The 27,473-nt window shown below is 49.5% G+C and overlaps 1 protein-coding gene across 1 annotated transcript in view; it reads right to left on the bottom strand.

Moving 5' to 3' along the window:
• The window catches only part of SFXN4 (sideroflexin 4), a 48,301-nt gene extending 33,181 nt beyond the window's left edge, over positions 1-15,120 (bottom strand). Inside the window, exons 1-4 of the mRNA XM_083149930.1 lie at positions 14,829-15,120; positions 10,785-10,850; positions 9,650-9,712; positions 4,375-4,401 (exon numbers count right to left, since the gene is read on the bottom strand). Of these exons, the coding sequence (XP_083006056.1) occupies positions 4,375-4,401; positions 9,650-9,712; positions 10,785-10,850; positions 14,829-14,864 (192 nt within the window). The 5' untranslated portion in view covers positions 14,865-15,120. The remainder of the gene's footprint in view (positions 1-4,374; positions 4,402-9,649; positions 9,713-10,784; positions 10,851-14,828) is intronic.
• Between the last annotated feature and the right edge of the window lie 12,353 nt (positions 15,121-27,473).

Here is a 27,473-nt window from a genome sequence, read left to right as displayed (position 1 = left end):
GATGTTACACCGTCACTATACAGACACCGCTCCCGTCTCTGTGTAATGTTACACCGTCACTATACAGACACCGCTCCCGTCTCTGTGTGATGTTACACCGTCACTATACAGCCACCGCTCCCGTCTCTGTGTGATGTTACACCGTCACTATACAGACACCACTCCCGTCTCTGTGTAATGTTACACCGTCACTATACAGCTACAGCTCCCGTCTCTGTGTGATTTTACACCGTCACTATACAGCTACAGCAGCCGTCTCTGTGTGATGTTACACCGTCACTATACAGCTACAGCTCCCATCTCTGTGTGATGTTACACCGTCACTATACAGCCACCGCTCCCGTCTCTGTGTGATTTTACACCGTCACTATACCGCCACCGCTCCCGTCTCTGTGTAATGTTACACCGTCACTATACAGCTACAGCTCCCGTCTCTGTGTGATGTTACACCATCACTATACAGCTACAGCTCCCGTCTCTGTGTGATGTTACACCGTCACTATACAGACACCGCTTCCGTCTCTGTGTGATGTTACACCGTCACTATACAGACACCGCTCCCGTCTCTGTGTGATGTTACACCGTCACTATACAGCCACCGCTCCCGTCTCTGTGTGATGTTACACCGTCACTATACAGACACCGCTCCCGTCTCTGTGTTATGTTACACCGTCACTATACAGCCACCGCTCCCGTCTCGGTGTGATGTTACACCGTCACTATACAGACACCGCTCCCGTCTCGGTGTGATGTTACACCGTCACTATACAGACACCGCTCCCGTCTCTGTGTGATGTTACACCGTCACTATACAGACACCGCTCCCGTCTCTGTATGATGTTACACCGTCACTATACAGACACCGCTCCCGTCTCTGTGTGATGTTACACCGTCACTATACAGACACCGCTCCCGTCTCTGTGTGATGTTACACCGTCACTATACAGCCACCGCTCCCGTCTCTGTGTGATGTTACACCGTCACTATACAGCCACCGCTCCCGTCTCTGTGTGATGTTACACCGTCACTATACAGCCACCGCTCCCGTCTCTGTGATGTTACACCGTCACTATACAGCCACCGCTCCCGTCTCTGTGTGATGTTACACCGTCACTATACAGCCACCGCTCCCATCTCTGTGTGATGTTACACCGTCACTATACAGACACCGCTCCCGTCTCTGTGTGATGTTACACCGTCACTATACAGCTACAGCTCCCTTCTCTGTGTGATGTTACACCGTCACTATACAGCCACCGCTCCCGTATCTGTGTGATGTTACACCGTCACTATACAGACATCGCTCCCGTCTGTGTGTGATGTTACACCGTCACTATACAGACACCGCTCCCGTCTCTGTGTGATGTTACACCGTCACTATACAGACACCACTCCCGTCTCTGTGTGATGTTACACCGTCACTATACAGACACCGCTCCCGTCTCTGTGTGATGTTTCACCGTCACTATACAGCCACCGCTCCCGTCTCTGTGTGATGTTACACCGTCACTATACAGACACCGCTCCCGTCTCTGTGTGATGTTACACCGTCACTATACAGCCACCGCTCCGGTCTCTGTATGATGTTACACCGTCACTATACAGACACCGCTCCCGTCTCTGTATGATGTTACACCGTCACTATACAGACACCGCTCCCGTCTCTGTATGATGTTACACCGTCACTATACAGACACCGCTCCCTTCTCTGTGTGATGTTACACCGTCACTATACAGCCACCGCTCCCGTCTCTGTGTGATGTTACACCGTCACTATACAGACAACGCTCCCGTCTCTGTGTGATGTTACACCGTCACTATACAGACACCGCTCCCGTCTCTGTGTGATGTTACACCGTCACTATACAGCTACAGCTCCCTTCTCTGTGTGATGTTACACCGTCACTATACAGCCACCGCTCCCGTCTCTGTGTGATGTTACACCGTCACTATACAGACACCGCTCCCGTATCTGTGTGATGTTACACCCTCACTATACAGCCACCGCTCCCGTCTCTGTATGATGTTACACCGTCACTATACAGACACCGCTCCCGTCTCTGTGTGATGTTACACCGTCACTATACAGCCACCGCTACCGTCTCTGTGTGATGTTACACCGTCACTATACAGCCACTGCTCCCTTCTCTGTGTGATGTTACACCGTCACTATACAGACACCGCTCCCGTCTCTGTGTGATGTTACACCGTCACTATACAGCTACAGCTCCCTTCTCTGTGTGATGTTACACCGTCACTATACAGCCACCGCTCCCGTCTGTGTGTGATGTTACACCGTCACTATACAGACACCGCTCCAGTCTCTGTGTGATGTTACACCGTCACTATACAGACACCGCTCCCGTCTCTGTGTGATGTTACACAGTCACTATACAGCCACCGCTCCCGTCTCTGTATGATGTTACACCATCACTATACAGCTACAGCTCCCTTCTCTGTGTGATGTTACACCGTCACTATACAGCCACCGCTCCCGTCTCTGTGTAATGTTACACCATCACTATACAGCCACGGCTCCCGTCTCTGTATGATGTTACACCGTCACTATACAGACACCGCTCCCGTCTCTGTGTGATGTTACACCGTCACTATACAGACACCGCTCCCGTCGCTGTGTGATGTTACACCGTCACTATACAGACACCGCTCCCGTCTCTGTGTGATGTTACACCGTCACTATACAGCCACCGCTCCCGTCTCTGTGTGATGTTACACCGTCACTATACAGCCACCGCTCCCTTCTCTGTGTAATGTTACACCCTCACTATACAGCCACCGCTCCCTTCTCTGTGTGATGTTACACCGTCACTATACAGCCACCGCTCCCGTCTGTGTGATGTTACACCGTCACTATACAGACACCGCTCCCGTCTCTGTGTGATGTTACACCGTCACTATACAGACACCGCTCCCGTCTCTGTGTGATGTTACACCGTCACTATACAGCCACCGCTCCCGTCTCTGTGTGATGTTACACCGTCACTATACAGCTACAGCTCCCGTCTCTGTGTGATGTTACACCGTCACTATACAGCCACCGCTCCGTCTCTGTGTGATGTTACACCGTCACTATACAGCCACCGCTCCCTTCTCTGTGTAATGTTACACCCTCACTATACAGCCACCGCTCCCTTCTCTGTGTGATGTTACACCGTCACTATACAGCCACCGCTCCCGTCTGTGTGATGTTACAAAGTCACTATACAGACACCGCTCCCGTCTCTGTGTGATGTTACACCGTCACTATACAGACACCGCTCCCGTCTCTGTGTGATGTTACCCCGTTACTATACAGACACCGCTCCCGTATCTGTGTGATGTTACACCCTCATTATACAGCCACCGCTCCCGTCTCTGTGTGATGTTACACCGTCACTATACAGCCACCGCTCCCGTCTCTGTGTGATGTTACACCGTCACTATACAGCCACCGCTCCCGTCTGTGTGATGTTACACCCTCACTATACAGACACCGCTCCCGTCTCTGTGTGATGTTACACCCTCATTATACAGCCACCGCTCCTGTCTCTGTGTGATGTTACACCGTCACTATACAGCCACCGCTCCCATCTGTGTGATGTTACACCGTCACTATACAGACACCGCTCCCGTCGCTGTGTGATGTTACACTGTCACTATACAGCCACCGCTCCTGTCTCTATGTGATGTTACGCCGTCACTATACAGCCACCGCTCCTGTCTCTATGTGATGTTACACCGTCACTATACAGACACCGCTCCCGTCTGTGTGATGTTACACCGTCACTATACAGCCACCACTCCCGTCTCTGTGTGATGTTACACCGTCACTATACAGCCACCGCTCCCGTCTCTGTGTGATGTTACACCGTCACTATACAGCCACCGCTCCCTTCTCTGTGTGATGTTACACCGTCACTATACAGCCACCGCTCCCATCTCTGTGTGATGTTACACCGTCACTATACAGACACCGCTCCCGTCTGTGTGTGATGTTACACCGTCACTATACAGACACCGCTCCCGTCTGTGTGTGATGTTACACCGTCACTATACAGCCACCGCTCCCATCTCTGTGTGATGTTACACCGTCACTATACAGACACCGCTCCCGTCTGTGTGTGATGTTACACCCTCACTATACAGCTACCGCTCCCGTCTCTGTGTGATGTTACACCGTCACTATACAGCCACCGCTCCCTTCTCTGTGTGATGTTACACCGTCACTATACAGCCACCGCTCCGTCTCTGTGTGATGTTACACCGTCACTATACAGACACCGCTCCCGTCTCTGTGTGAGAAGTCTACTTACCATCAGGGACATCAGGATACTTTTCTAGCAGTGTTTACCATTTACACAGCCAGATACTCACCTCATACAGCTTCAGGGCCTCTTCCTCCTGTGGGGCAAATACAGAGCATGGGTTACTGCTGCACTTCCCAAACAGCAACCGGACCGCACATTCCAGGAACTTCTATTGTACTATATACTGGGTGTAATTCTCATTATCTGTCCCCTTATTCTGTATATAGGAGTAGCAGCACAGTACCACTTCTATTGTTCTGTATACTGGGTGTAATTCTCATTATCTGTGCCCTTATTCTGTATGTAGGAGTAGCAGCACAGTACCACTTCTATTGTTCTGTATGGTGTAATTCTCATTATCTGTTTCCTTATTCTGTATGTAGGAGTAGCAGCACAGTACCACTTCTATTGTTCTGTATGGTGTAATTTTCATTATCTGTCCCCTTATTCTGTATATAGGAGTAGCAGCACAGTACCACTTCTATTGTTCTGTATGGTGTAATTCTCATTATCTGTTCCCTTATTCTGTATGTAGGAGTAGCAGCACAGTACCACTTCTATTGTTCTGTATGCTGGGTGTAATTCTCATTATCTGTTCCCTTATTCTGTATGTAGGAGTAGTAGCACAGTACCACTTCCATTGTTCTGTATGGTGTAATTCTCATCATCTGTTCCCTTATTCTGTATGTTGGAGTAGCAGCACAGTACCACTTCTATTGTTCTGTATGGTGTAATTCTCATTATCTGTTCCCTTATTCTGTATGTAGGAGTAACAGCACAGTACCACTTCTATTGTTCTGTATGGTGTAATTCTCATTATCTGTTCCCTTTATTCTGTATGTAGGAGTAGTAGCACAGTACCACTTCTATTGTTCTGTATGCTGAGTGTAATTCTCATTATCTGTTCCCTTATTCTGTATGTAGGAGTAGCAGCACAGTACCACTTCTATTTTTCTGTATGGTGTAATTCTCATTATCTGTTCCCTTATTCTGTATGTAGGAGTAGCAGCACAGTACCACTACTATTGTTCTGTATGCTGGGTGTAATTCTCATTATCTGTTCCCTTATTCTGTATGTAGGAGTAGTAGCACAGTACCACTTCTATTGTTCTGTATACTGGGTGTAATTCTCATTATCTGTCCCCTTATTCTGTATGTAGGAGTAGCAGCACAGTACCACTTCTATTGTTCTGTATGGTGTAATTCTCATTATCTGTTTCCTTATTCTGTATGTAGGAGTAGCAGCACAGTACCACTTCTATTGTTCTGTATGGTGTAATTCTCATTATCTGTTCCCTTATTCTGTATGTAGGAGTAGCAGCACAGTACCACTTCTATTGTTCTGTATGCTGGGTGTAATTCTCATTATCTGTTCCCTTATTCTGTATGTAGGAGTAGTAGCACAGTACCACTTCCATTGTTCTGTATGGTGTAATTCTCATCATCTGTTCCCTTATTCTGTATGTTGGAGTAGCAGCACAGTACCACTTCTATTGTTCTGTATGGTGTAATTCTCATTATCTGTTCCCTTATTCTGTATGTAGGAGTAACAGCACAGTACCACTTCTATTGTTCTGTATGGTGTATTTCTCATTATCTGTTCCCTTTATTCTGTATGTAGGAGTAGTAGCACAGTACCACTTCTATTGTTCTGTATGCTGAGTGTAATTCTCATTATCTGTTCCCTTATTCTGTATGTAGGAGTAGCAGCACAGTACCACTTCTATTTTTCTGTATGGTGTAATTCTCATTATCTGTTCCCTTATTCTGTGTGTAGGAGTAGCAGCACAGTACCACTACTATTGTTCTGTATGCTGGGTGTAATTCTCATTATCTGTTCCCTTATTCTGTATGTAGGAGTAGTAGCACAGTACCACTTCTATTGTTCAGTATGGTGTAATTCTCATTATCTGTTCCCTTATTCTGTATGTAGGAGTAGCAGCACAGTAACACTTCTATTGTTCTGTATGGTGTAATTCTCATTATCTGTTCCCTTATTCTGTATATAGGAGTAGCAGCACAGTACCACTTCTATTGTTCTGTATGGTGTAATTCTCATTATATGTTCCCTTATTCTGTATGTAGGAGTAGCAGCACAGTACCACTTCTATTGTTCTGTATGGTGTCATTCTCATTATCTGTTCCCTTATTCTGTATGTAGGAGTAGCAGCACAGTACCACTTCTATTGTTCTGTATGGTGTAATTCTCATTATCTGTTCCCTTTATTCTGTATGTAGGAGTAGTAGCATAGTACCACTTCTATTGTTCTGTATGCTGAGTGTAATTCTCATTATCTGTTCCCTTATTCTGTATGTAGGAGTAGCAGCACAGTACCACTTCTATTGTTCTGTATGGTGTAATTCTCATTATCTGTTCCCTTATTCTGTATGTAGGAGTAGCAGCACAGTACCACAACTATTGTTCTGTATGCTGGGTGTAATTCTCATTATCTGTTCCCTTATTCTGTATGTAGGAGTAACAGCACAGTACCACTTCTATTGTTCTGTATGCTGGGTGTAATTCTCATTATCTGTTCCCTTATTCTGTATGTAGGAGTAGCAGCACAGTACCACTACTATTGTTCTGTATGCTGGGTGTAATTCTCATTATCTGTTCCCTTATTCTGTATGTAGGAGTAACAGCACAGTACCACTTCTATTGTTCTGTATGCTGGGTGTAATTCTCATGATCTGTTCCCTTATTCTGTATGTAGGAGTAGCAGCACAGTACCACTTCTATTGTTCTGTATGGTGTAATTTTCATTATCTGTCCCCTTATTCTGTATGTAGGAGTAGCAGCACAGTACCACTTCTATTGTTCTGTATGATGTAATTCTCATTATCTGTTCCCTTACTCTGTATGTAGGAGTAGCAGCACAGTACCACTTCTATTGTTCTGTATGCTAGGTGTAATTCTCATTATCTGTTTCCTTATTCTGTATGTAGGAGTAGCAGCACAGTACCACTTCTATTGTTCTGTATGGTGTAATTCTCATTATCTGTTCCCTTATTCTGAATGTAGGAGTAGCAGCACAGTACCACTTCTATTGTTGTGTATGCTGAGTGTAATTCTCATTATCTGTTCCCTTATTCTGTATGTAGGAGTAGCAGCACAGTACCACTTCTATTTTTCTGTATGCTGGGTGTAATTCTCATTATCTGTTCCCTTATTCTGTTTGTAGGAGTAGCAGCACAGTACCACTTCTATTGTTCTGTATGGTGTAATTCTCAATATCTGTTCCCTTATTCTGTATGTAGGAGTAGCAGCACAGTACCACTTCTATTGTTCTGTATGATGGGTGTAATTCTCATTATCTATTCCCTTTTTCTGTATTTAGGAGTAGCAGCACAGTACCACTTCTATTGTTCTGTATGCTGGGTGTAATTCTCATTATCTGTTCCCTTACTCTGTATGTAGGAGTAGCAGCACAGTACCACTTCTATTGTTCTGTATGCTAGGTGTAATTCTCATTATCTGTTTCCTTATTCTGTATGTAGGAGTAGCAGCACAGTACCACTTCTATTGTTCTGTATGGTGTAATTCTCATTATCTGTTCCCTTTTTCTGTATGTAGGAGTAGCAGCACAGTACCACTTCTATTGTTCTGTATGGTGTAATTCTCATTATCTGTTCCCTTATTCTGTATGTAGGAGTAGCAGCACAGTACCACTTCTATTGTTCTGTATGATGGGTGTAATTCTCATTATCTATTCCCTTTTTCTGTATTTAGGAGTAGCAGCACAGTACCACTTCTATTGTTCTGTATGCTGAGTGTAATTCTCATTATCTGTTCCCTTATTCTGTATGTAGGAGTAGCAGCACAGTACCACTTCTATTGTTCTGTATGCTGGGTGTAATTCTCATTATCTGTTCCCTTATTCTGTTTGTAGGAGTAGCAGCACAGTACCACTTCTATTGTTCTGTATGGTGTAATTCTCATTATCTGTTCCCTTATTCTGTATGTAGGAGTAGCAGTACAGTGCCACTTCTATTGTTCTGTATGATGGGTGTAATTCTCATTATCTAATTCCTTTTTCTGTATTTAGGAGTAGCAGCACAGTACCACTTCTATTGTTCTGTATGCTGGGTGTAATTCTCATTATCTGTTCCCTTACTCTGTATGTAGGAGTAGCAGCACAGTACCACTTCTATTGTTCTGTATGCTGGGTGTAATTCTCATTATCTGTTCCCTTATTCTGTATATAGGAGCAGTAGCACAGTACCACTTCTATTGTTCTGTATGCTGTGTGTAATATATACATACTGATGTCATGGGTGTGATCCAGCCAAGGCCCGATCTGTGCAGAGTTTGCATGTATCACAGTGTAATATCTTCTGTGCAGGCATAGGGGGCGTATTCGGCCACATTGCATGCTGGGCTATTGAATAAAGCTGGGAAGAGTGTATTTGAGTATCAGGTCCTGCGCTCCTTCTCAGGCAGCCTTCTTAATTACCACTTTTTAAGGTCTCCCTCAGACCTTGAGTAGATACTTGGATGTGGGTGGATGTGATAATTTTGACAGGCGCCCAGAATTAAAATAAATTTCAATTTATTGATATATAAACACTCAATAAAAAACAATAAAATACAGAGAAAAAAAGGAATTTTTCAGTTTTTTGTATAAAAATAAAAATTCTTATTTCTTGAAAGAACAGAAAAAAGATGAATCCTTACCCCTAAGGGTATTTGGAGCCAGCAAGGGATGGAGTATGGCAGGGATGCAGTCCGGAAGTGCACCCTGCTGTGGCCCCAAATACCTAAGCACTTTGGTAGGTGCACCTTGAGTCCCAGCAAGGGATGGAGTATGGCAGGGATGCAGTCCGGAAGTGCACCCTGCTGTGGCCCCAAATACCTAAGCACTTTGGTAGGTGCACCTTTAGTCCGTCAGTCCGTTAGTCACTTATGCCGACGCGTTTCGAGCCTCTAGTGCTCTTCTTCCAAGGCACTGCCTTGGAAGAAGAGCACTAGAGGCTCGAAACGCGTCGGCACAAGTGACTAACGGACTGACGGACTCAAGGTGCACCTACCAAAGTGCTTAGGTATTTGGGGCCACAGCAGGGTGCACTTCCGGACTGCATCCCTGCCATACTCCATCCCTTGCTGGCTCCAAATACCCTTAGGGGTAAGGATTCATCTTTTTTCTGTTCTTTCAAGAAATAAGAATTTTTATTTTTATACAAAAAAACAGAAAAAAATCCTTTTTTCTCTGTATTTTATTGTTTTTTATTGAGTGTTTATATATCAATAAATTGAAATTTATTTTAATTCTGGGCGCCTGTCAAAATGATCACATCCACCCACATCCAAGTATTGAATAAAGCTGGCTCGCCCCAGGGCGTACCTTTCCGTCCTCTTTGCCGTCTTTCAGTGATTCCACGAGAGCCTTGCATTTCTGTATCTCGGCCTGGGAGAGAGGACATGGTAACATTGTAACACGCCATCTTCTGTGCTCATCCACCCCAGAGGTGCGGAGACACAGCAACTTCTCCCCATTACCGCCGAGACCCAGCGACTCCTCCCCGCTACTGCCGAGACCCAGCAACTCCTCCCCGCTACCGCCGAGATGCAGCGACTCCTCCCCGCAACTGCCGAGACGCAGCGACTCCTCCCCACTACCGCCGAGACCCAGCGACTCCTCCCCGCTACCGCCGAGACCCAGCGACTCCTCCCCGCTACTGCCGAGACGCAGCGACTCCTCCCCGCTACCGCCGAGACGCAGCGACTCCTCCCCGCTACTGCCAAGACCCAGCGACTCCTCCCCGCTACCGCCGAGACGCAGTGACTTCTCCCCGCTACCGCCGAGACCCAGCGACTCCTCCCCGCTACCGCTGAGACCCAGCGACTCCTCCCCGCTACCCCCAGGGCACTGATAGCTGTGGCCAGGTAAACAGCGAATGGATCGGCACCGGAAGTACGACATGCACTATGACATTGACAAAAGGAAAGTAATTGGTTGACGGGAGTTTTTCTAGATTTTTTTTTATTTTTGGGAGGTTTTCATATGTTACCATTCATGTGGCCAGTAACCTGAGAGAGAAGAGGGTCCGGGCTACACTATTTGGGGTCCACGTGCTCAGGTGTCGACACAGACACAAAACAAACCTAAAAAAAAAATCATGTCAACCTTTTCCTTGTGTCAACCGAGTGGATGTTGCCTTTTTGTGCACATTGATCTAGTGACATTAAGGGGGAAATTTACTTAAGGAAATTTGTAAAAAATAGGTGTATTTGTATCCAGAAATACACTTATTTGTGACATTTACTATCCCGAAAATAGGGCAATTCGTATTTGTATTGACAGCACATCAATACGACTACAAATTGCCGTATTTTCGGGATAGTAAATGTCAAAAATAAGTAAATTTCTGGATACAAATACACCTATTTTTTACAAATTTCCTTAAGTAAATTTCCCCCTATGTGTCATTCCGTACCCCTCCCCACACCCCAAACACCAGCGCTCAGCAGACACTTACCTTAGATGCCAGTAACCTACTCGGGTCCAATAAGTCATGCCAGATGTTACAGCGCTCTGCAAAAGACTGGACAGCAGAGCAATTCATCAGTAACTAATGTGTAACGGCAGCGGATAATGTGCTACACTAACCGTACAGCGGGGCTCCCGGGATAATGTGCTACACTAACCGTACAGCAGGGCACCCGGGATAATGTGCTACACTAACCGTACAGCGGGGCTCCCGGGATAATGTGCTACACTAACCGTACAGCGGGGCTCCTGGGATAATGTGCTACACTAACCGTACAGCGGGGCTCCCGGGATAATGTGCTACACTAATCGTACAGCAGGGCACCCGGGATAATGTGCTACACTAACCGTACAGCGGGGCTCCCGGGATAATGTGCTACACTAACCGTACAGCGGGGCTCCCGGGATAATGTGCTACACTAACCGTACAGCGGGGCTCCCGGGATAATGTGCTACACTAACTGTACAGCGGGGCTCCCGGGATAATGTGCTACACTAACTGTACAGCAGGGCGCCCGGGATAATGTGCTACACTAACTGTACAGCGGGGCGCCCGGGATAATGTGCTACACTAACTGTACAGCGGGGCACCCGGGATAATGTGCTACACTAACCGTACAGCGGGGCTCCCGGGCTAATGTGCTACACTAACTGTACAGCGGGGCTCCCGGGATAATGTGCTACACGAACTGTACAGCGGGGCTCCCGGGATAATGTGCTACACTAACTGTACAGCGGGGCACCCGGGCTAATGTGCTACACTAACTGTACAGCAAGGCTCCCGGGATAATGTGCTACACTAACTGTACAGCGGGGCACCCGGGATAATGTGCTACACTAACTGTACAGCGGGGCTCCCGGGCTAATGTGCTACACTAACTGTACAGCAAGGCTCCCGGGATAATGTGCTACACTAACTGTACAGCGGGGCACCCGGGATAATGTGCTACACTAACCGTACAGCGGGGCACCCGGGATAATGTGCTACACTAACTGTACAGCAGGGCGCCCGGGATAATGTGCTACACTAACTGTACAGCAAGGCTCCCGGGATAATGTGCTACACTAACTGTACAGCGGGGCGCCTGGGATAATGTGCTACACTAACCGTACAGCGGGGCACCCGGGAAAATGTGCTACACTAACCGTACAGCGGGGCTCCCGGGCTAATGTGCTACACTAACTGTACAGCAAGGCTCCCGGGATAATGTGCTACACTAACTGTACAGCGGGGCACCCAGGAAAATGTGCTACACTAACTGTACAGCGGGGCTCCCGGGCTAATGTGCTACACTAACTGTACAGCAAGGCTCCCGGGATAATGTGCTACACTAACTGTACAGCGGGGCACCCGGGATAATGTGCTACACTAACTGTACAGCGGGGCACCTGGGATAATGTGCTACACTAACTGTACAGCAGGGCGCCCGAGATAATGTGCTACACTAACCGTACAGCGGGGCACCCAGGATAATGTGCTACACTAACCGTACAGCGGGGCTCCCGGGCTAATGTGCTACACTAACTGTACAGCAAGGCTCCCGGGATAATGTGCTACACTAACTGTACAGCGGGGCACCCGGGATAATGTGCTACACTAACCGTACTGCGGGGCACCCGGGATAATGTGCTACACTAACCGTACAGCAGGGCGCCCGGGATAATGTGCTACACTAACCGTACAGCGGGGCACCCAGGATAATGTGCTACACTAACCGTACAGCGGGGCACCCGGGATAATGTGCTACACTAACCGTACAGCAAGGCACCCGAGATAATGTGCTACACTAACTGTACAGCGGGGCACCCAGGAAAATGTGCTACACTAACCGTGCAGCGGGGCTCCCGGGCTAATGTGCTACACTAACTGTACAGCAAGGCTCCCGGGCTAATGTGCTACACTAACTGTACAGCGGGGCACCCAGGATAATGTGCTACACTAACTGTACAGCGGGGCTCCCGGGTAATGTGCTACACTAACTGTACAGCGGGGCACCCAGGATAATGTGCTACACTAACTGTACAGCGGGGCTCCCGGGCTAATGTGCTACACTAACTGTACAGCAAGGCTCCCGGGATAATGTGCTACACTAACTGTACAGCGGGGCACCCGGGATAATGTGCTACACTAACCGTACAGCGGGGCTCCCGGGTAATGTGCTACACTAACTGTACAGTGGGGCTCCCGGGCTAATGTGCTACACTAACTGTACAGCGGGGCTCCCAGGATAATGTGCTACACTAACCGTACAGCGGGGCTCCCGGGATAATGTGCTACACTAACCGTACAGCGGGGCACCCGGGATAATGTGCTACACTAACTGTACAGCAGGGCGCCCGGGATAATGTGCTACACTAACTGTACAGCAGGGCGCCCGGGATAATGTGCTACACTAACCGTACAGCAGGGCACCTGGGATAATGTGCTACACTAACCGTACAGCAGGGCACCCAGGATAATGTGCTACACTAACCGTACAGCGGGACTCCCGGGATAATGTGCTACATTAATCGTACAGCAGGACACCCGGGATAATGTGCTACACTAACCGTACAGCAGGGCACCCGGGATAATGTGCTACACTAACCGTACAGCGGGACTCCCGGGATAATGTGCTACACTAATCGTACAGCAGGACACCCGGGATAATGTGCTACACTAACCGTACAGCAGGGCACCCGGGATAATGTGCTACACTAACCGTACAGCGGGGCTCCCGGGATAATGTGCTACACTAACCGTACAGCAGGACACCCGGGATAATGTGCTACACTAATCGTACAGCAGGACACCCGGGATAATGTGCTACACTAATCGTACAGCAGGACACCCGGGATAATGTGCTACACTAACCGTACAGCAAGGCTCCCGGGATGTCTCACACTAACCGTACAGCAGGACACCTGGGATACCCAGGTTACCTCATTGAGTGGGGATGTAACATAGTGAGTGGGCCGGGTCAGCTGATTGGGTGGGGGGTGTAATATAGTGAGGGGCCCGGGTTACCTGATTGGGTGGGAGGTGTTATGTGGTGAGTGGGTAATACATACCTCCCACGCAGGAACATCCTGGTTTTATGGGACGTTCGCGCGTTCTGCCCGGCACCGGCATTGTCCCACGGTGGGGGGTGGGCAGTTGGGAGTCCCCCCTGTCACCTGGTGAATAGCGCACAGCATCTATAATTCAGACCTGTGCGCTAGGCAGCGTATATACGCTCCCCTAGTATGTGGGTGGATGTGTTTGTTTGCACAACCCCTCGCACATACCTCCCAACATGACCCTCTCCAGGAGGACACAATGCTCTGCTCCTGCACTTCCTCTTAATGTATGATTGCCAGCACCTGTTTCACAAGGGTTAATTAATAAGCAAGGTGCTTCAGCACAGGTGATAGTAATCATTAATTAAGGAAAAGCCCAGAAACAGAGCAATGTGTCCCTCCTGGAGAGGGTCATGTTGGGAGGTATGCCTCGCAGCAGACGCACGGAATAATCATCACCGTTCGCTCAGCATCAGCTTCGCCAATAAACCGCTAGACTGACTTGTAATCTGGCTGGAGATGGGCGAATTTGGGGCGAGATGTCATGTGACATCAGCCAAGCAGGCACCGACACAGAACGCTGGCCGGTCCCCTGCGTCCGCTCCCTGCACGCCCATCATGGAGCGAACGCCCTGGTGAGTGAGAAACCCAACAATCACCTCGGGTGGCGGGTCTGAATTACCCCCTAAGTGGTGGAGAGAGATATTGGGCCAGATGTACTAAGCAGTGGAGAGAGATAAAGTAACAGCCAATCAGCTGCACAAGAGCTGGTTGTTGGGCGATACTTTATCTCTCTCCGAGCTTAGTACATAGCGCTCTCTGCCTCGGGCTCCCCCTTGTGGCAGGACGGAGAAGTGTTACGTCACATCCGGCGCCCTCTAGCGCCTCATCTCCCCCTCACAGCCCCGGATACAGCCCGTCCCCTAACACGGCTCCCCCTCTCCCCTCCGCCACTGCCCCGGCCCCGCACACATCACGCACCGCCGGCACTCACCGGAGAAGGCAGGCTGTGCAGCCCGTGCAGAAGCATGGCTGCGGGAGGTGTGTGCAGCAGTCACAGGCGTCCCCCGGAAACAGGCGCCCGCTCAGTGCGTTCCGAGTTACTGTATCCCTCTGCACTGCTGTGACGGGGTGGGGGAAGACAGAGGTAATGGGGGCGCATGGTTTCAGTATCAGGTTCCAGTACAGTCCTCAGGGAAGGGGTAATAATCCCTCTGTCACCTGTATTATCACACAGGATCTGTGTCATCACCCATCGGTATCATCTGTACGTGGCTGTTACCATGTATGATTATATATATATATAACAGCAAACAAATAGGAGCGGCACTCAGAAGATGAAGAAGCGTGGGCAATGGTTCTGCAACGTTTCGATGTTTATTCACATCGTCATCAGGCAATAATATATATATATATATATATATATATATATATATATATATATATATATATATATAAGTAATGAGAACAGCACTCTATGGTTTAGTAGATTAGTGAGTTCACCGTGATTTGTATTTCAGTTGTGCGTACCGTGTACTAAAGAAAATAGTGCTCATCAAATTACTGTTGTCCCTCCTTGGTTGAGCTGGTTACCAGGATCTTCCCGGCTACATACCTCCCAACTTCTGTCTGTATGAAATAGGGACACTCGCGCGGCGAAGCTGCGCGAGCGCCCGAAAAGGGGGCGGGGTGTATGCAAATGAGGGTGCGGCTTATGCTAATAAGCCGCTACCTCATTTTTATACGAGAATAGACGCTGTGCGCATGCGCACAGCGTCTATTCTACTAGATTGGGGGTCTCCCAACTGTCACCCCCCCGCAGCGGGACAATGCCTGCCGCGGGTGGGACAGCGGGACAGGACCCGAAAATCGGGACTGTCCCTCCAAAATCGTGACAGTTGGGAGGTATGCGGCTATTATCCAGATTAGCTTAATAAAGCTAAATATATATATTTGGTGATTCATAGTGCCCTACGGGCGCTCTTCACACCGTCGTAAGGGGCTGCGCCCCCTTAATTTGTGAACATTTGTATTGTGAGACATATGGTTAGAATTGTAGGAAAGATGCCCTGTATTACAGCTTGAGTTATAGGTGAAATGTGTTAAATAGAGAGCATATGATGTGGAAGGGGGTGTGTATTGTTTTGTTTAATTAAAAAGCGGTTACAGAGTAAGATGTACATTGATAGTGTGGAGGGTACAGTGACATTTGTGGGGGGGGGGGTGTGCGTGTTGTTGAGGTGTGTGTGTGTGTGCAATAGTATAGTAGGGTGTTTTTGGGTCAGCGGCTCCCCACTGGCGGAGGTCATGACACAGGAAAACAGGAGGCTGGGTAGTGATAGGGGTGTGTGGGCATGAGGGGTAGTAAAGAGGAGGGTGTGGGACACTGCAGCTTCTGCCAGTGGGTGAGGGTCCAGCGTGGCAGCACAGGAGTACAGGACGGTGACCCCGAGTCAATGTCTCCTCCTACTGGGTGGGAGTTAGGGTTCATGAGAGCAGGAGGCTGGGCTATGAGGCATGATAGGGGCATGTGGGCAACACAGTGTCAGTGACTCCCCAGTGGTGGAAGTTGGGAGAGCAGGAAGCTGGGTAGTAATAGGGGTGTGTGGGCATACGGGGGACTAAAGAGGAGGGTGGGGGACACTGTGCAGCTTCTACCAGTGGGTGAGTGTCTCTTCCTACTGGGTGGGAGTTATGGTGCATGAGAGCAGGAGGCTGGGCTATGCTATGCTCCGTGTCCCGGCACCTTAAAAAAATTTGAAACTTGATTGGTTCTCCTTTGCCATTGATGTAGGGAAACCATCTGGTCCTCCCACATCGATGGCAAAAGTATTCAACATCGGCCATAAACCATCGATGATTTGAAATCATTGATGGTCGATGGGCATCCCTAGAACTGGAGGAGGGTGGGGGACAGTATGCAGCTCCCGGCAGTGGGTGAGCGTCTCCTCCCACTGGGAGGGAGTGAGGGTGCATGAGAGCAGGAGGCTGTATAATAGTGGTATGTGGGCAAGACATTGATAAAAGTTGTGGCGCTGGTGCAGAGGACCGTGGGGACATCTCTGGTAGTGGGGGAACCTGCAGCGCGGCAGCTAGGGCCGGATTTCCAACCTAGGGGTGGCACCTGCTTGTGGCGGTACAGGATCCCCCATTCTCACGGGGGTATGTGAAATGCGTGAGCGGGGTTGCAGGGGTCCGCTGGGGTGGGAATTGCCAGAAGGGGGTTAGGCGGGTCTGCAAATTGCAGGAAAGGGGGGAGCGGGGATCTGTGATTAGCGGGAGGGGGTCCGCAAACCGCGGGAGGGGGCGCGGGGGAGCTTGAATCGCGGGAAGGGGGGGTCCGCAAATTGTGGGAGGGGGGTTGTGGGGGTCAGTGAATTGCGGGAGGGGGGTTGTGGGGGTTCATGAATCGCGGGAGGGGCGCGGTGGGTGCCGTGAATCAAGGGAGGGAGTGGGGGGGCACGGGGGGGTCATGAATCGCGGGAGGGGGGGTGCCGTAAATCGCAGGAGAGGGGGGGGTGTGAATCGTGGGAGGGGGGGTCTGCAAATCGCGAGAGGGGGTGAGTGAATCGCGGGGGGGTCGCGAATCACAGGAAGGGGCGCGGGGTGCCGTGAATCGCGGAAGGGGGCGGGGTCCGCAAATCTTGCGGGGCGCGCGAATCACAGTGGGGCTAGAATCGCGTGAGGGGGGCGCGAATCGTGGGAGGGGGGTCGCAAATCGCAGGAGGGGGAGGTGCCGTGAATCGCGGGAGGGGGCTGGGGTTTGCAAATCGCGGGAGGGGGCGCGGTGAATCACGAGAGGGGGGGCGTGGGGTGCAGTGAATCGCGGTGGCCTGCAAATCGCAGGAGGGGGGATCGCGGGGGGCTGCAAATCGCGGGAGGGGGTCCGCGGGGGGTGCCGTGAATCGCGGGAGGGGGGGCGGGTTTGTGTATAACACTGGGCGGGAACGTTATACACATAGAACAATGGTCTTTTCCCTAGGGGGGTGGGTTTGTGTATCCCACTGGGCGGGAACGTTATATACACAGGGGATGAGTGACAGATCTGGCTAAATATATAAGAGATTGGCGGCACTCATGGACTTTTCAAATCAGGGATGCAATAATCCCAAACAGACAGGCTGCGTTCAACGTTTCGATATATTATCGCCTTCAGGAACCATCGTTCCTGAAGACAATAATAAATCGAAACGTTGAACGCAGCCTGCCTGTTTGGGATTATTGCATCCCTGCTTTGAAATATCCGTGAGTGCCGCCAGCATCCTTTCCTGTACAAATTTCTTTATTGGGAGTAGGGTGACCAATCCCGGGATCGGCGGGATCCCTGGAATTGGCCCCCAAAACTCCGGGATTTCAATCCCGGGATTGGAGTTTCCAATCCCGGGATTTTGGTATTAGACTGCGCATGCGCAGTCTAATTCCGGGCAGCATCTGAGCACTTGCTCAGATGCTGCCCGGCTTCTCCCATACCCGGCAGTGCAGCACTGTACTGCGTGACGAGGTCAGAGGTCACGCTGCGCAGGGCACAGCACGCATCAAGCTAGCAGTCCGCCCGCCCGCCCACCCAGTCTTCCCAGCCACCCCACGTACCAACTGAGATCATGGGTTCTATACCCACCATGTGTTATATATACAGGGCAGTACGGATGGTGTAATGGTTAGTATTACTGCCTCACAGCACTGAGGTCATGGGTTCTATCCCCACCATGTGTTATATATACGGGGCAGTACGGACGGTGTAATGGTTAGTATTACTGCCTCACAGCGCTGAGGTCATGGGTTCTATCCCCACCATGTGTTATATATACGGGGCAGTACGGACGGTGTAATGGTTACATTACTGCCTCACAGCACTGAGGTCATGGGTTCTATCCCTTCCATGTGTTATATATACGGGGCAGTACGGACGGTGTAATGGTTAGTATTACTGCCTCACAGCGCTGAGGTCATGGGTTTTATTCCCACCATGTGTTATATATACGGGGCAGTACGGACGGTGTAATGGTTACATTACTGCCTCACAGCACTGAGGTCATGGGTTCTATCCCTTCCATGTGTTATATATACGGGGCAGTACGGACGGTGTAATGGTTAGTATTACTGCCTCACAGCGCTGAGGTCATGGGTTCTATCCCCACTATGTGTTATATATACAGGGCAGTACGGACGGTGTAATGGTTACATTACTGCCTCACAGCACTGAGGTCATGGGTTATATCCCCACCATGTGTTATATATACGGGGCAGTACGGATGGTGTAATGGTTATAGCATTACTGCCTCACAGCGCTGAGGTCATGGGTTCTATCCCCACCATGTGTTATATATACAGGGCGATACGGACGGTGTAATGGTTACATTACTGCCTCACAGCGCTGAGTTCATGGGTTCTATTTCCACCATGTGTTATATATATATAAAAATCCAAAGATTTTTATATATATATAACGGGGCAGTACGGACGGTGTAATGGTTAGCATTACTGCCTCACAGCGCTGAGGTCATGGGTTCTATTCCCACCATGTGCTATATATACTGGGCAGTACGGATGGTGTAATGGTTAGCATTACTGCCTCACAGCACTGAGGTCATGGGTTCTATCCCCACCATGTGTTATATATACGGGGCAGTACGGACGGTGTAATGGTTAGTATTACTGCCTCACAGCGCTGAGGTCATGGGTTCTATCCCCACCATGTGTTATATATACGGGGCAGTACGGACGGTGTAATGGTTACATTACTGCCTCACAGCACTGAGGTCATAGGTTCTATCCCTTCCATGTGTTATATATACGGGGCAGTACGGACGGTGTAATGGTTAGTATTACTGCCTCACAGCGCTGAGGTCATGGGTTCTATTCCCACCATGTGTTATATATACGGGGCAGTACGGACGGTGTAATGGTTACATTACTGCCTCACAGCACTGAGGTCATGGGTTCTATCCCTTCCATGTGTTATATATACGGGGCAGTACGGACGGTGTAATGGTTAGTATTACTGCCTCACAGCGCTGAGGTCATGGGTTCTATCCCCACCATGTGTTATATATACAGGGCAGTACGGACGGTGTAATGGTTACATTACTGCCTCACAGCACTGAGGTCATGGGTTATATCCCCACCATGTGTTATATATACGGGGCAGTACGGATGGTGTAATGGTTAGCATTACTGCCTCACAGCGCTGAGGTCATGGGTTCTATTCCCACCATGTGTTATATATACGGGGTAGTACGGACGGTGTAATGGTTAGCATTACTGCCTCACAGCGCTGAGGTCATGGGTTCAATACCCACCATGGCCCCAACTGTGCGGAGTTTGTATATACTCCCCGTACTTGCGTGGGTTTCCTCCGGGCACAATATTCTATAAAAAATGTATGTGTATCATTCAGATTGGCAATGGTGATTGTTATAACAGGTCCTTTGTGGAATTCTTCAAAAAAAAAAAAAATCCTTTTCTCTTTCGTCCAGTCCGGTGACACAGCTCCACGATGGGATGTAGTAGGGTCCGCCAGGAGCCAGGCACCTATGCTTCAATTCTTTGGGAGCAGGCTCCTCCCTCTGCATCCCATAATGCTTCAGTTTCGTTTTAGGTGCCCACAGGAGTGGGTGCAATGCTGAGTGGCTGCGTTGCAGCCACACTTTTTTTCTTTGGATTTTTATCAGTTAGACTAGGTTTTTATTGTTTTCTAACATTAGACTTAGTAGCAGGTTTTTTCCAGCATGTGACTTCTGGCTGAAGTCAGTACACGCTGAGAGCGCAGCAGAACACTGACAGAAGCGCGTCCTGTCAGTTTTCTGTGTGCAGAGGAATGCATTCGGCGGAGGAATGCACACCCTGCACAGCGCTTGCCTCCGCTCAAATGGAGGTTTATCCTGGGCTCCGGGGGACCCCATCCAGCTCCTTGCCTAGAAGGGGATCTTGGGGACGGGTCTCTCAGCGATGGTGGCCGCCATCTTTAAGAGTTTAGAAATTGAAATCCCCCAGGGGAGTTGAGGTTTCTTACAGGACGTCCAGCGTTTCTGGACAACTCCAAGTGGTCCCTAGAGGGGGAGTTACTGGAGGGGAGAGGCATAGTGGGAGCGCCTGTGAGAGAGGTTTGGCGCCAAAAGACGCCAGCTACCCGTTCTGGAAGGGAGACTTGATCTCTTCCATGATTCACTGGCGCCATTTCTGTGCTTGCTGCGGAGCTGAAAGACAGAGATCCTGCTCAGAAGTCTCTCCTGACAAACGCTTCCCCCGCTGATCACTGGCAACAGAACACACAGATAAGTACACTGGTGCATTACTCTGTGACCTTGCCTGAACGCTTAGCAGTGTTTTATTCTGATATTAACATGGCTGACGAGTGCAGTTCTGTTGCTGGGGAGGGAGCGATTGAGATGTTTTACCATTGCAAGAGATGTAATGTAAATTTATCATGTGAACAGTTGGACCAGGGGGAATTGTGCCCTTCCTGTGAATCTGTGCCCTGTGGGTCACGGACCCAGAGTCCTGAAGGAGCTGAGCCAGCGTGGGCTGTGGCTTTGGGACGGTCTGTTAAGGCTTTAACAGAGGCTTTAAATAGGCAAAAGGGATCTTTGGTGGGATCTCCGGGACCTATTCCCTCATCTCAGGGATCTCTTACCCCTGCACAGGGTGACCCTATCTTGCTGCAGGCTATGCAGGACACTGCACAGGGGGTGCATAAGATGTCTTCTCTTTTGGAGCAATTTACCAAGGTATCAGATGATGTGATGTTTAGACAAGGGTCTTCCATGGCCCCTCCATTGGCTACTGACACAGATGATGGTGGGGTAGATGAGGATGATTTGTGTTGGTCACAGGGTGAGGAAGCAGATTCTTCAGCCTCTGGTATTGAGGATTTGATTTTGGCTGTAAAGCAGGCTCTGGATTTGCCTGCTGAGGAAAAGGCTGCTGCGCAGTGTGTGTTTAAGAGGAGCCGTAAGGATCCAGTGTCCTTTCCCTCGGATAAAGGCATGGTTGCTTTATTAGAGGAGGCTGGCAAGTCTCCAGAAAAGAGACTGTTAATGTCAAAGAAATATGCAAACATGTACCCCATGCCTGAGGATCATGTTAAGGTATGGGAGAGAGTTCCTCTGGTGGATTCCTCTGTGGCCAGATTATCCAAGGCCACAGCGCTGCCAGTGCAGGGTGGCGCGGCCTTCAAAGATCAGGTTGATAAAAAGTTTGAAGGCTGTCTGAAGGCAGTTTTTGAAGGTGTTGGTTTCACTATGCGCCCCATTATTGCTTCGGCCTGGGTGGCAAAAGCCATGATCAAGTGGGCGGAGACCTTGGGGAGTCATCTCCAACATGATGTGGAAGCTTTTTCTGTGGCAGAAAAGTTGAGGTGTGCTGCGGAATATATATATGAAGCTAGCGAGGAGGGTGCCAAGATGGCGTCCAAAGTATCCGTCACTTCTGTTACTGCCAGGAGAGCTCTCTGCTTAAAGGCCTGGGAGGCGGATAGTAAATCTAAAAAGTCACTGGAAACTATTCCTTTTAAAGGTGAGCTTTTATTTGGGTCAGAATTGGATGAGATCATCAAGCAGGCTACTGGGGGTAAGAGTACTTTTCTTCCCGCCACCTCTAAATCCCCTGGCTCTAAATTCGGAGTCTTTAAACCGTCCTTTCGAGGGGGAGCGGCTGGCAGAGGTCAGTCAGGGCGTGGAAGATTCCAAGCCGGCAGAGGTAGAGCGACCAAGTCAAAGTTTGGCGCCTTTACAAAGAAACATGCAGCCAAAGGGGAAGACAAGCCCTCTGCATGACGGGGCGGGGACTCCCTGTTCTGGGATCAGAGTAGGAGGTCGCCTCCTGCAATTTCAGGACAGTTGGAAGGTAACCACAGAAGATCCGTGGGTATTTTCCATTGTTTCAGAAGGATATCAGATAAATCTCAGGGGTCCTCCCCCTCGCAGATTTCTTCCCACTCCTTTACCAAGGACCGCGTCTCTCAGATCTTCTCTTCTGGGAGCTGCCTTATCTCTCGAGAAGAAGGGGGTAGTTATACCGGTTCCTCGAGAGGAGAGAAGAAAAGGTTTTTATTCGATCCTTTTCTTCGTTCCCAAACCAGACGGGTCATTCAGGCCCATTCTAAATTTAAAATCTTTGAATGTTCATCTTTGGGTGGATCACTTCCGCATGGAATCCCTGAGGTCGGTGCTGTTGAGCATAGAGCCAGGGGAGTTCTTGGCGACAGTGGACATTCAGGATGCTTATCTCCATGTCCCGATCCACAAAGATTTCCAGTCTTTACTCCGGTTTGCAATCGGGGAAAGACATAGGCCCTTATTCTGGTTGGTGCGGTCGAGCCGCATATGCGGCTCCGACCGCACCAGACGAATCCCCGCCTACAAGACGGATCGGCACGGCCGTCCGTACACGGACGGCTGCCGATCCGCATGAAAATGGCGGGGCGTACGCCTCCACCATGTTGGGAGCTGCCCCCTGCATTCGATGGTCGTCGACCATCGAAGGCAGGTCCGCACGCCCCGGCAGCTCCCGCAAGCTGAGACCACACGGACAATAGTCCGTGTGGTAGCTTGTATGGGGGCTGAAAGCTGACATCCGGCGACGTCAGCTTTCCGCCCCCATGAGTTGCGTCATGCCCTCATTAGCATGCGTACGCCCCGCGTTTGCATGGGAACGCCCATGAAACGCGGGGCGTATACATAGGGAAATGAGGGCATGAAGCCCCTCACTCCCCTATACGCCCCCTTTGCGGCGTAGTAACGTTATGTGCGGCGAATTCGCCTGCACATGCGCAGATTGACCTCTGCGCATGTGCAGACGGAAAACATCGGCGGTACGGCCGCACGCGGGCCGTACCGCACGAATCAGAATAAGGGCCATTGGCAGTTCCAAGCACTCCCGTTTGGTCTTGCCACGGCTCCGAGAGTGTTCACCAAAGTGATGTCCACCATGGCTGCAGCTCTCAGACTGCAGGGAATAATTATTATCCCTTACCTGGACGATCTGCTTTTCAAAGCAGAGTCCGCAGAGATGTGACAGGTTCACCTGGAGGTGACAACACAGTTTTTGAAAAGTCAGGGCTGGATCTTGAATTTGCCCAAGTCCCATGTGACACCAGACTTTGAAGTTTTTGGGGGTAATCATAGACACACACCTTCACAGGGTCTTTCTCCCAGAATCCAAGGCTGTGGAGATTCGGCAGATGGTGTTAGAGATCCTACAAGCACCGGCTCCATCGGTGTGGCAAGGAGTAAGGTTGCTAGGAAAGATGGTGGCAACCTTCGAAACTCTCCAGTTCGCCAGATTCCATTCGAGGAGTTTCCAATGGAACATCCTATCCTGTTGGTCTGGAAATGCCAAGACGATGAAACAGGAAGTTTTATCCCTGTCACTGGAGTCCAGGGAGTCCCTCCTATGGTGGACGGATGTGGAAAATTTGCAGCTGGGGAGATCTCTCAGGCCCTGGGATTGGCTGGTCATAACGACCGACGCCAGTTTGAGGGGCTGGGGGGCGGTAGTCCTTCACCTGAGGCTTCAGGGCCTTTGGTCAAAGGAAAAGTCCAAACTGCCAATAAACATTCTGGAGCTTCGGGCAGTTTTGAACGTATTAATTCAGGCGGAGGATTTTCTGAGGAGATCCCCGCTGAAGATACAATCGGACAATGCTACCACAGTGGCTTATTTGAACCATCAAGGCGGGACACGCAGCAAGATGGCGATGGCGGAAGTTTCCAAAATCTTCAGTTGGGCAGAGACAAACGTTCCAGCATTGTCAGCGATTTTTATTCCAGGAATCAGGAATGTGGAAGCAGACTTTCAGCAGGGAGTCACTTCTGGAAGGGGAATGGACTCTCCATCAAGAGGTTTTTCAGGAGATTGTGAATCGATGGGGTCTGCCAGACATAGACCTAATGGCGACGAGAAAGAACCGTCAGGTACCGAGCTTCTGCTCGCGTGTGAGGGATCCTGCAGCGTGGGCAGTAGACGCCATAACAGTCCCGTGGGATTTTCAGATGGTGTACATTTTCCCTCCATTTCCCATGTTGCCGAGAGTATTGAAGAAAATAAAGAATCAGGGAGTACGGGCAATTCTAATTGCACCACACTGGCTCAGGAGGTCATGGTACTCCGATGTACTGAGGTTGTCGAAGGAGTCCTGGAGGCTTCCTCATCGTCAGGACCTGTTAGGCCAAGGGCCGTTTCTTCACAAGGACCCAGGTCGTCTCAATTTGACGGAGTGGCTTTTGAAACCTCCTTATTGAAGAAAAAGGGGTTTTCTGATGAGGTTATCCAGACCATGCTGAGGGCCCGTAAGCCGGTGTCTGCGGCTAATTACCATCGGGTCTGGAAGATATACATTAGATGGTGTGAGCGACAGAAGCTTCACACATCCAGATTCAAATTATCAAGGCTTTTAAATTTTTTGCAGGATGGTTTTTCATCAGTCTGCAATCCTTAAAAGTGCAGCTTTCGGCCTTATCTATATTCTTTCAAAAGAGAGTAGCTTTGCTACCTGAGGTTCAAACCTTTTTACAAGGGGTTGCTAGGCTTAAACCACCTTATAGGCAGCCGGTGGCGCCTTGGGATTTATCTTTGGTCTTGTCCATGTTACAGAATCCTCCTTTTGAGCCGCTAAGATCTGCGGAGCTAAAGTATGTGACGTGGAAGCTTACTTTTTTGTTGGCTATTTCCTTAGCCAGACGAGTGTCTGAGTTGGGTGCCTTGTCTTGCAAGTCACCGTTTTAGATTTTTCATGATGACAGGGCTGTGATGCGAACAGTGACAAAATTCCTACCTAAGGTAGTGTCATCTTTTCATTTAAACCAAGACATTGAACTTCCAGTGTTTTCTCCCCCAGAAGGGGTTAAAAATAGGGACAAACTGAAGAAATTGGATGTAGTTCGCGCCTTGCGAATCTACATTGAGAGGGTAAAGGACATTCGAAAATCGGATTTACTCTTGGTGCTATATGATGTGCATAAGGTTGGGTGGCCTGCTTCTAAGCAGACCATCGCTCGCTGGTTGAGATCTACTATTGCCTTTGCCTACTGTAAAGCAGGTAGACCGGTTCAGTCTCAGATAAATGCACATACCACCAGGTCAGTTGCTTCCTCCTGGGCGGTGCGTCATGGGGCTACGGCGGAGCAGTTGTGTAGGGCTGCCACCTAGTCCTCTGTTCATACCTTTACCAAATTTTACAGATTTCATGAGTTTGCGTCGGAGGACGCTTCATTTGGACGGGCAGTGATGAAAACTGGCGGTCTGAGCGTACCCTCAGGACCGGCTCGTGAACGTCCCATCGTGAAGCTGCGTCACTGGACTGGACGAAAGAGAAAAGGGGAATTTAGTAAGAACTTACCGTTCGAACCCCTTTCTCTGAGTCCAGTCCGGTTACACAGCGATCCCTCCCTCACGCTCAGTAAGTTGTACCGTTCATGTGTTGTCATGTTATGGTTCTGTTATGTTGCATATAAGATGTTCAGGCATTGTACTGAGTTGTGTATCCTAGTGTGCTCTTGAAGTTGAACTGAAGCATTATGGGATGCAGAGGGAGGAGCCTGCTCCCAAAGAATTGAAGCATAGGTGCCTGGCTCCTGCGGACCCTACTACATCCCATCGTGGAGCTGTGTCACCAGACTGGACTCAGAGAAAGGGGTTCCAACGGTAAGTTCTTACAAAAATCCCCTTTTTTGTATTTGCAACTCCAAAGTCTTCCAATCATCATATCATTAATACCCTCGGCTCGCACAGCACAATTCTCATATTAAAGAGGATTCATCGGCCCTTCTACCTGACTTGCCAGGGCAGGGATCTTTGTTAGGAAACGATGGACGTCAGCACCCGTGTATTGATCATCATGGCTGTATGACATAACACTGTGTCCACTGACAAGTCTGAGCCCCACTTCAGGTATACCCAGGCTGGACAGAACAGTAAGGAGGGGCATATAGGCACCAGCCCATTGGGGACTGTGCAGGACACAGTTACACTCTGGCATTCATCATCCACCCAATCCCCGCACTGGACTGCAGAGCCCTGGGTATACAATGGTGTGTGTGCTGGATCAGGAGGGTATGGATCCTGCCAGGTCCATAGAAACACAGAATGTGACGGCAGATAAGAACCACTTGGCCCATCTAGTCGGCCCCTCTATTAAACATGTTACCTCAAACCATATTTGATCCTTATTTTTTTGTAAGGATATCAATATGCTTATCCCAAGCATGTTTACATTGTACTACTGTATTTGCCTCTACCACCTCTGATGGGAGGCTATTCCACTTATCTACTACTCTTTCTGTGAAGTAATTCTTCCTCACATTTCCCCTGAATCTTCCTCCCTCTAGTGTCAGTGCATGTCCTCGTTTTCTGCTGCTGCTCTTCCTGTGAAGAATGTCTCCCACCTGTACCTTCCTCCCTCTAGTGTCAGTGCGTGTCCTCGTGTTCTGCTGCTCCTCTTCCTGTGAAGAATATCTCCCACCTATACCTTCCTCCCTCTAGTGTGAGTGCATGTCCTCGTGTTCTGCTGCTCCTCTTCCTGTGACTAATGTCTCCCACCTGTACCTTCCTCCCTCTAGTGTGAGTGCATGTCCTCGTGTTCTGCTGCTCCTCTTCCTGTGACTAATGTCTCCCACCTGTACCTTCCTCCCCCTAGTGTCAG

This window comes from Crinia signifera, chromosome 6 (genome assembly GCF_055691185.1).
Source record: "Crinia signifera chromosome 6, ASM5569118v1, whole genome shotgun sequence".
Taxonomy (NCBI): Eukaryota; Metazoa; Chordata; class Amphibia; order Anura; family Myobatrachidae; genus Crinia; species Crinia signifera.
The sequence above is the reverse complement of the archived record's forward strand: the minus strand, read 5'-3'. Positions and strand labels throughout refer to the sequence as shown.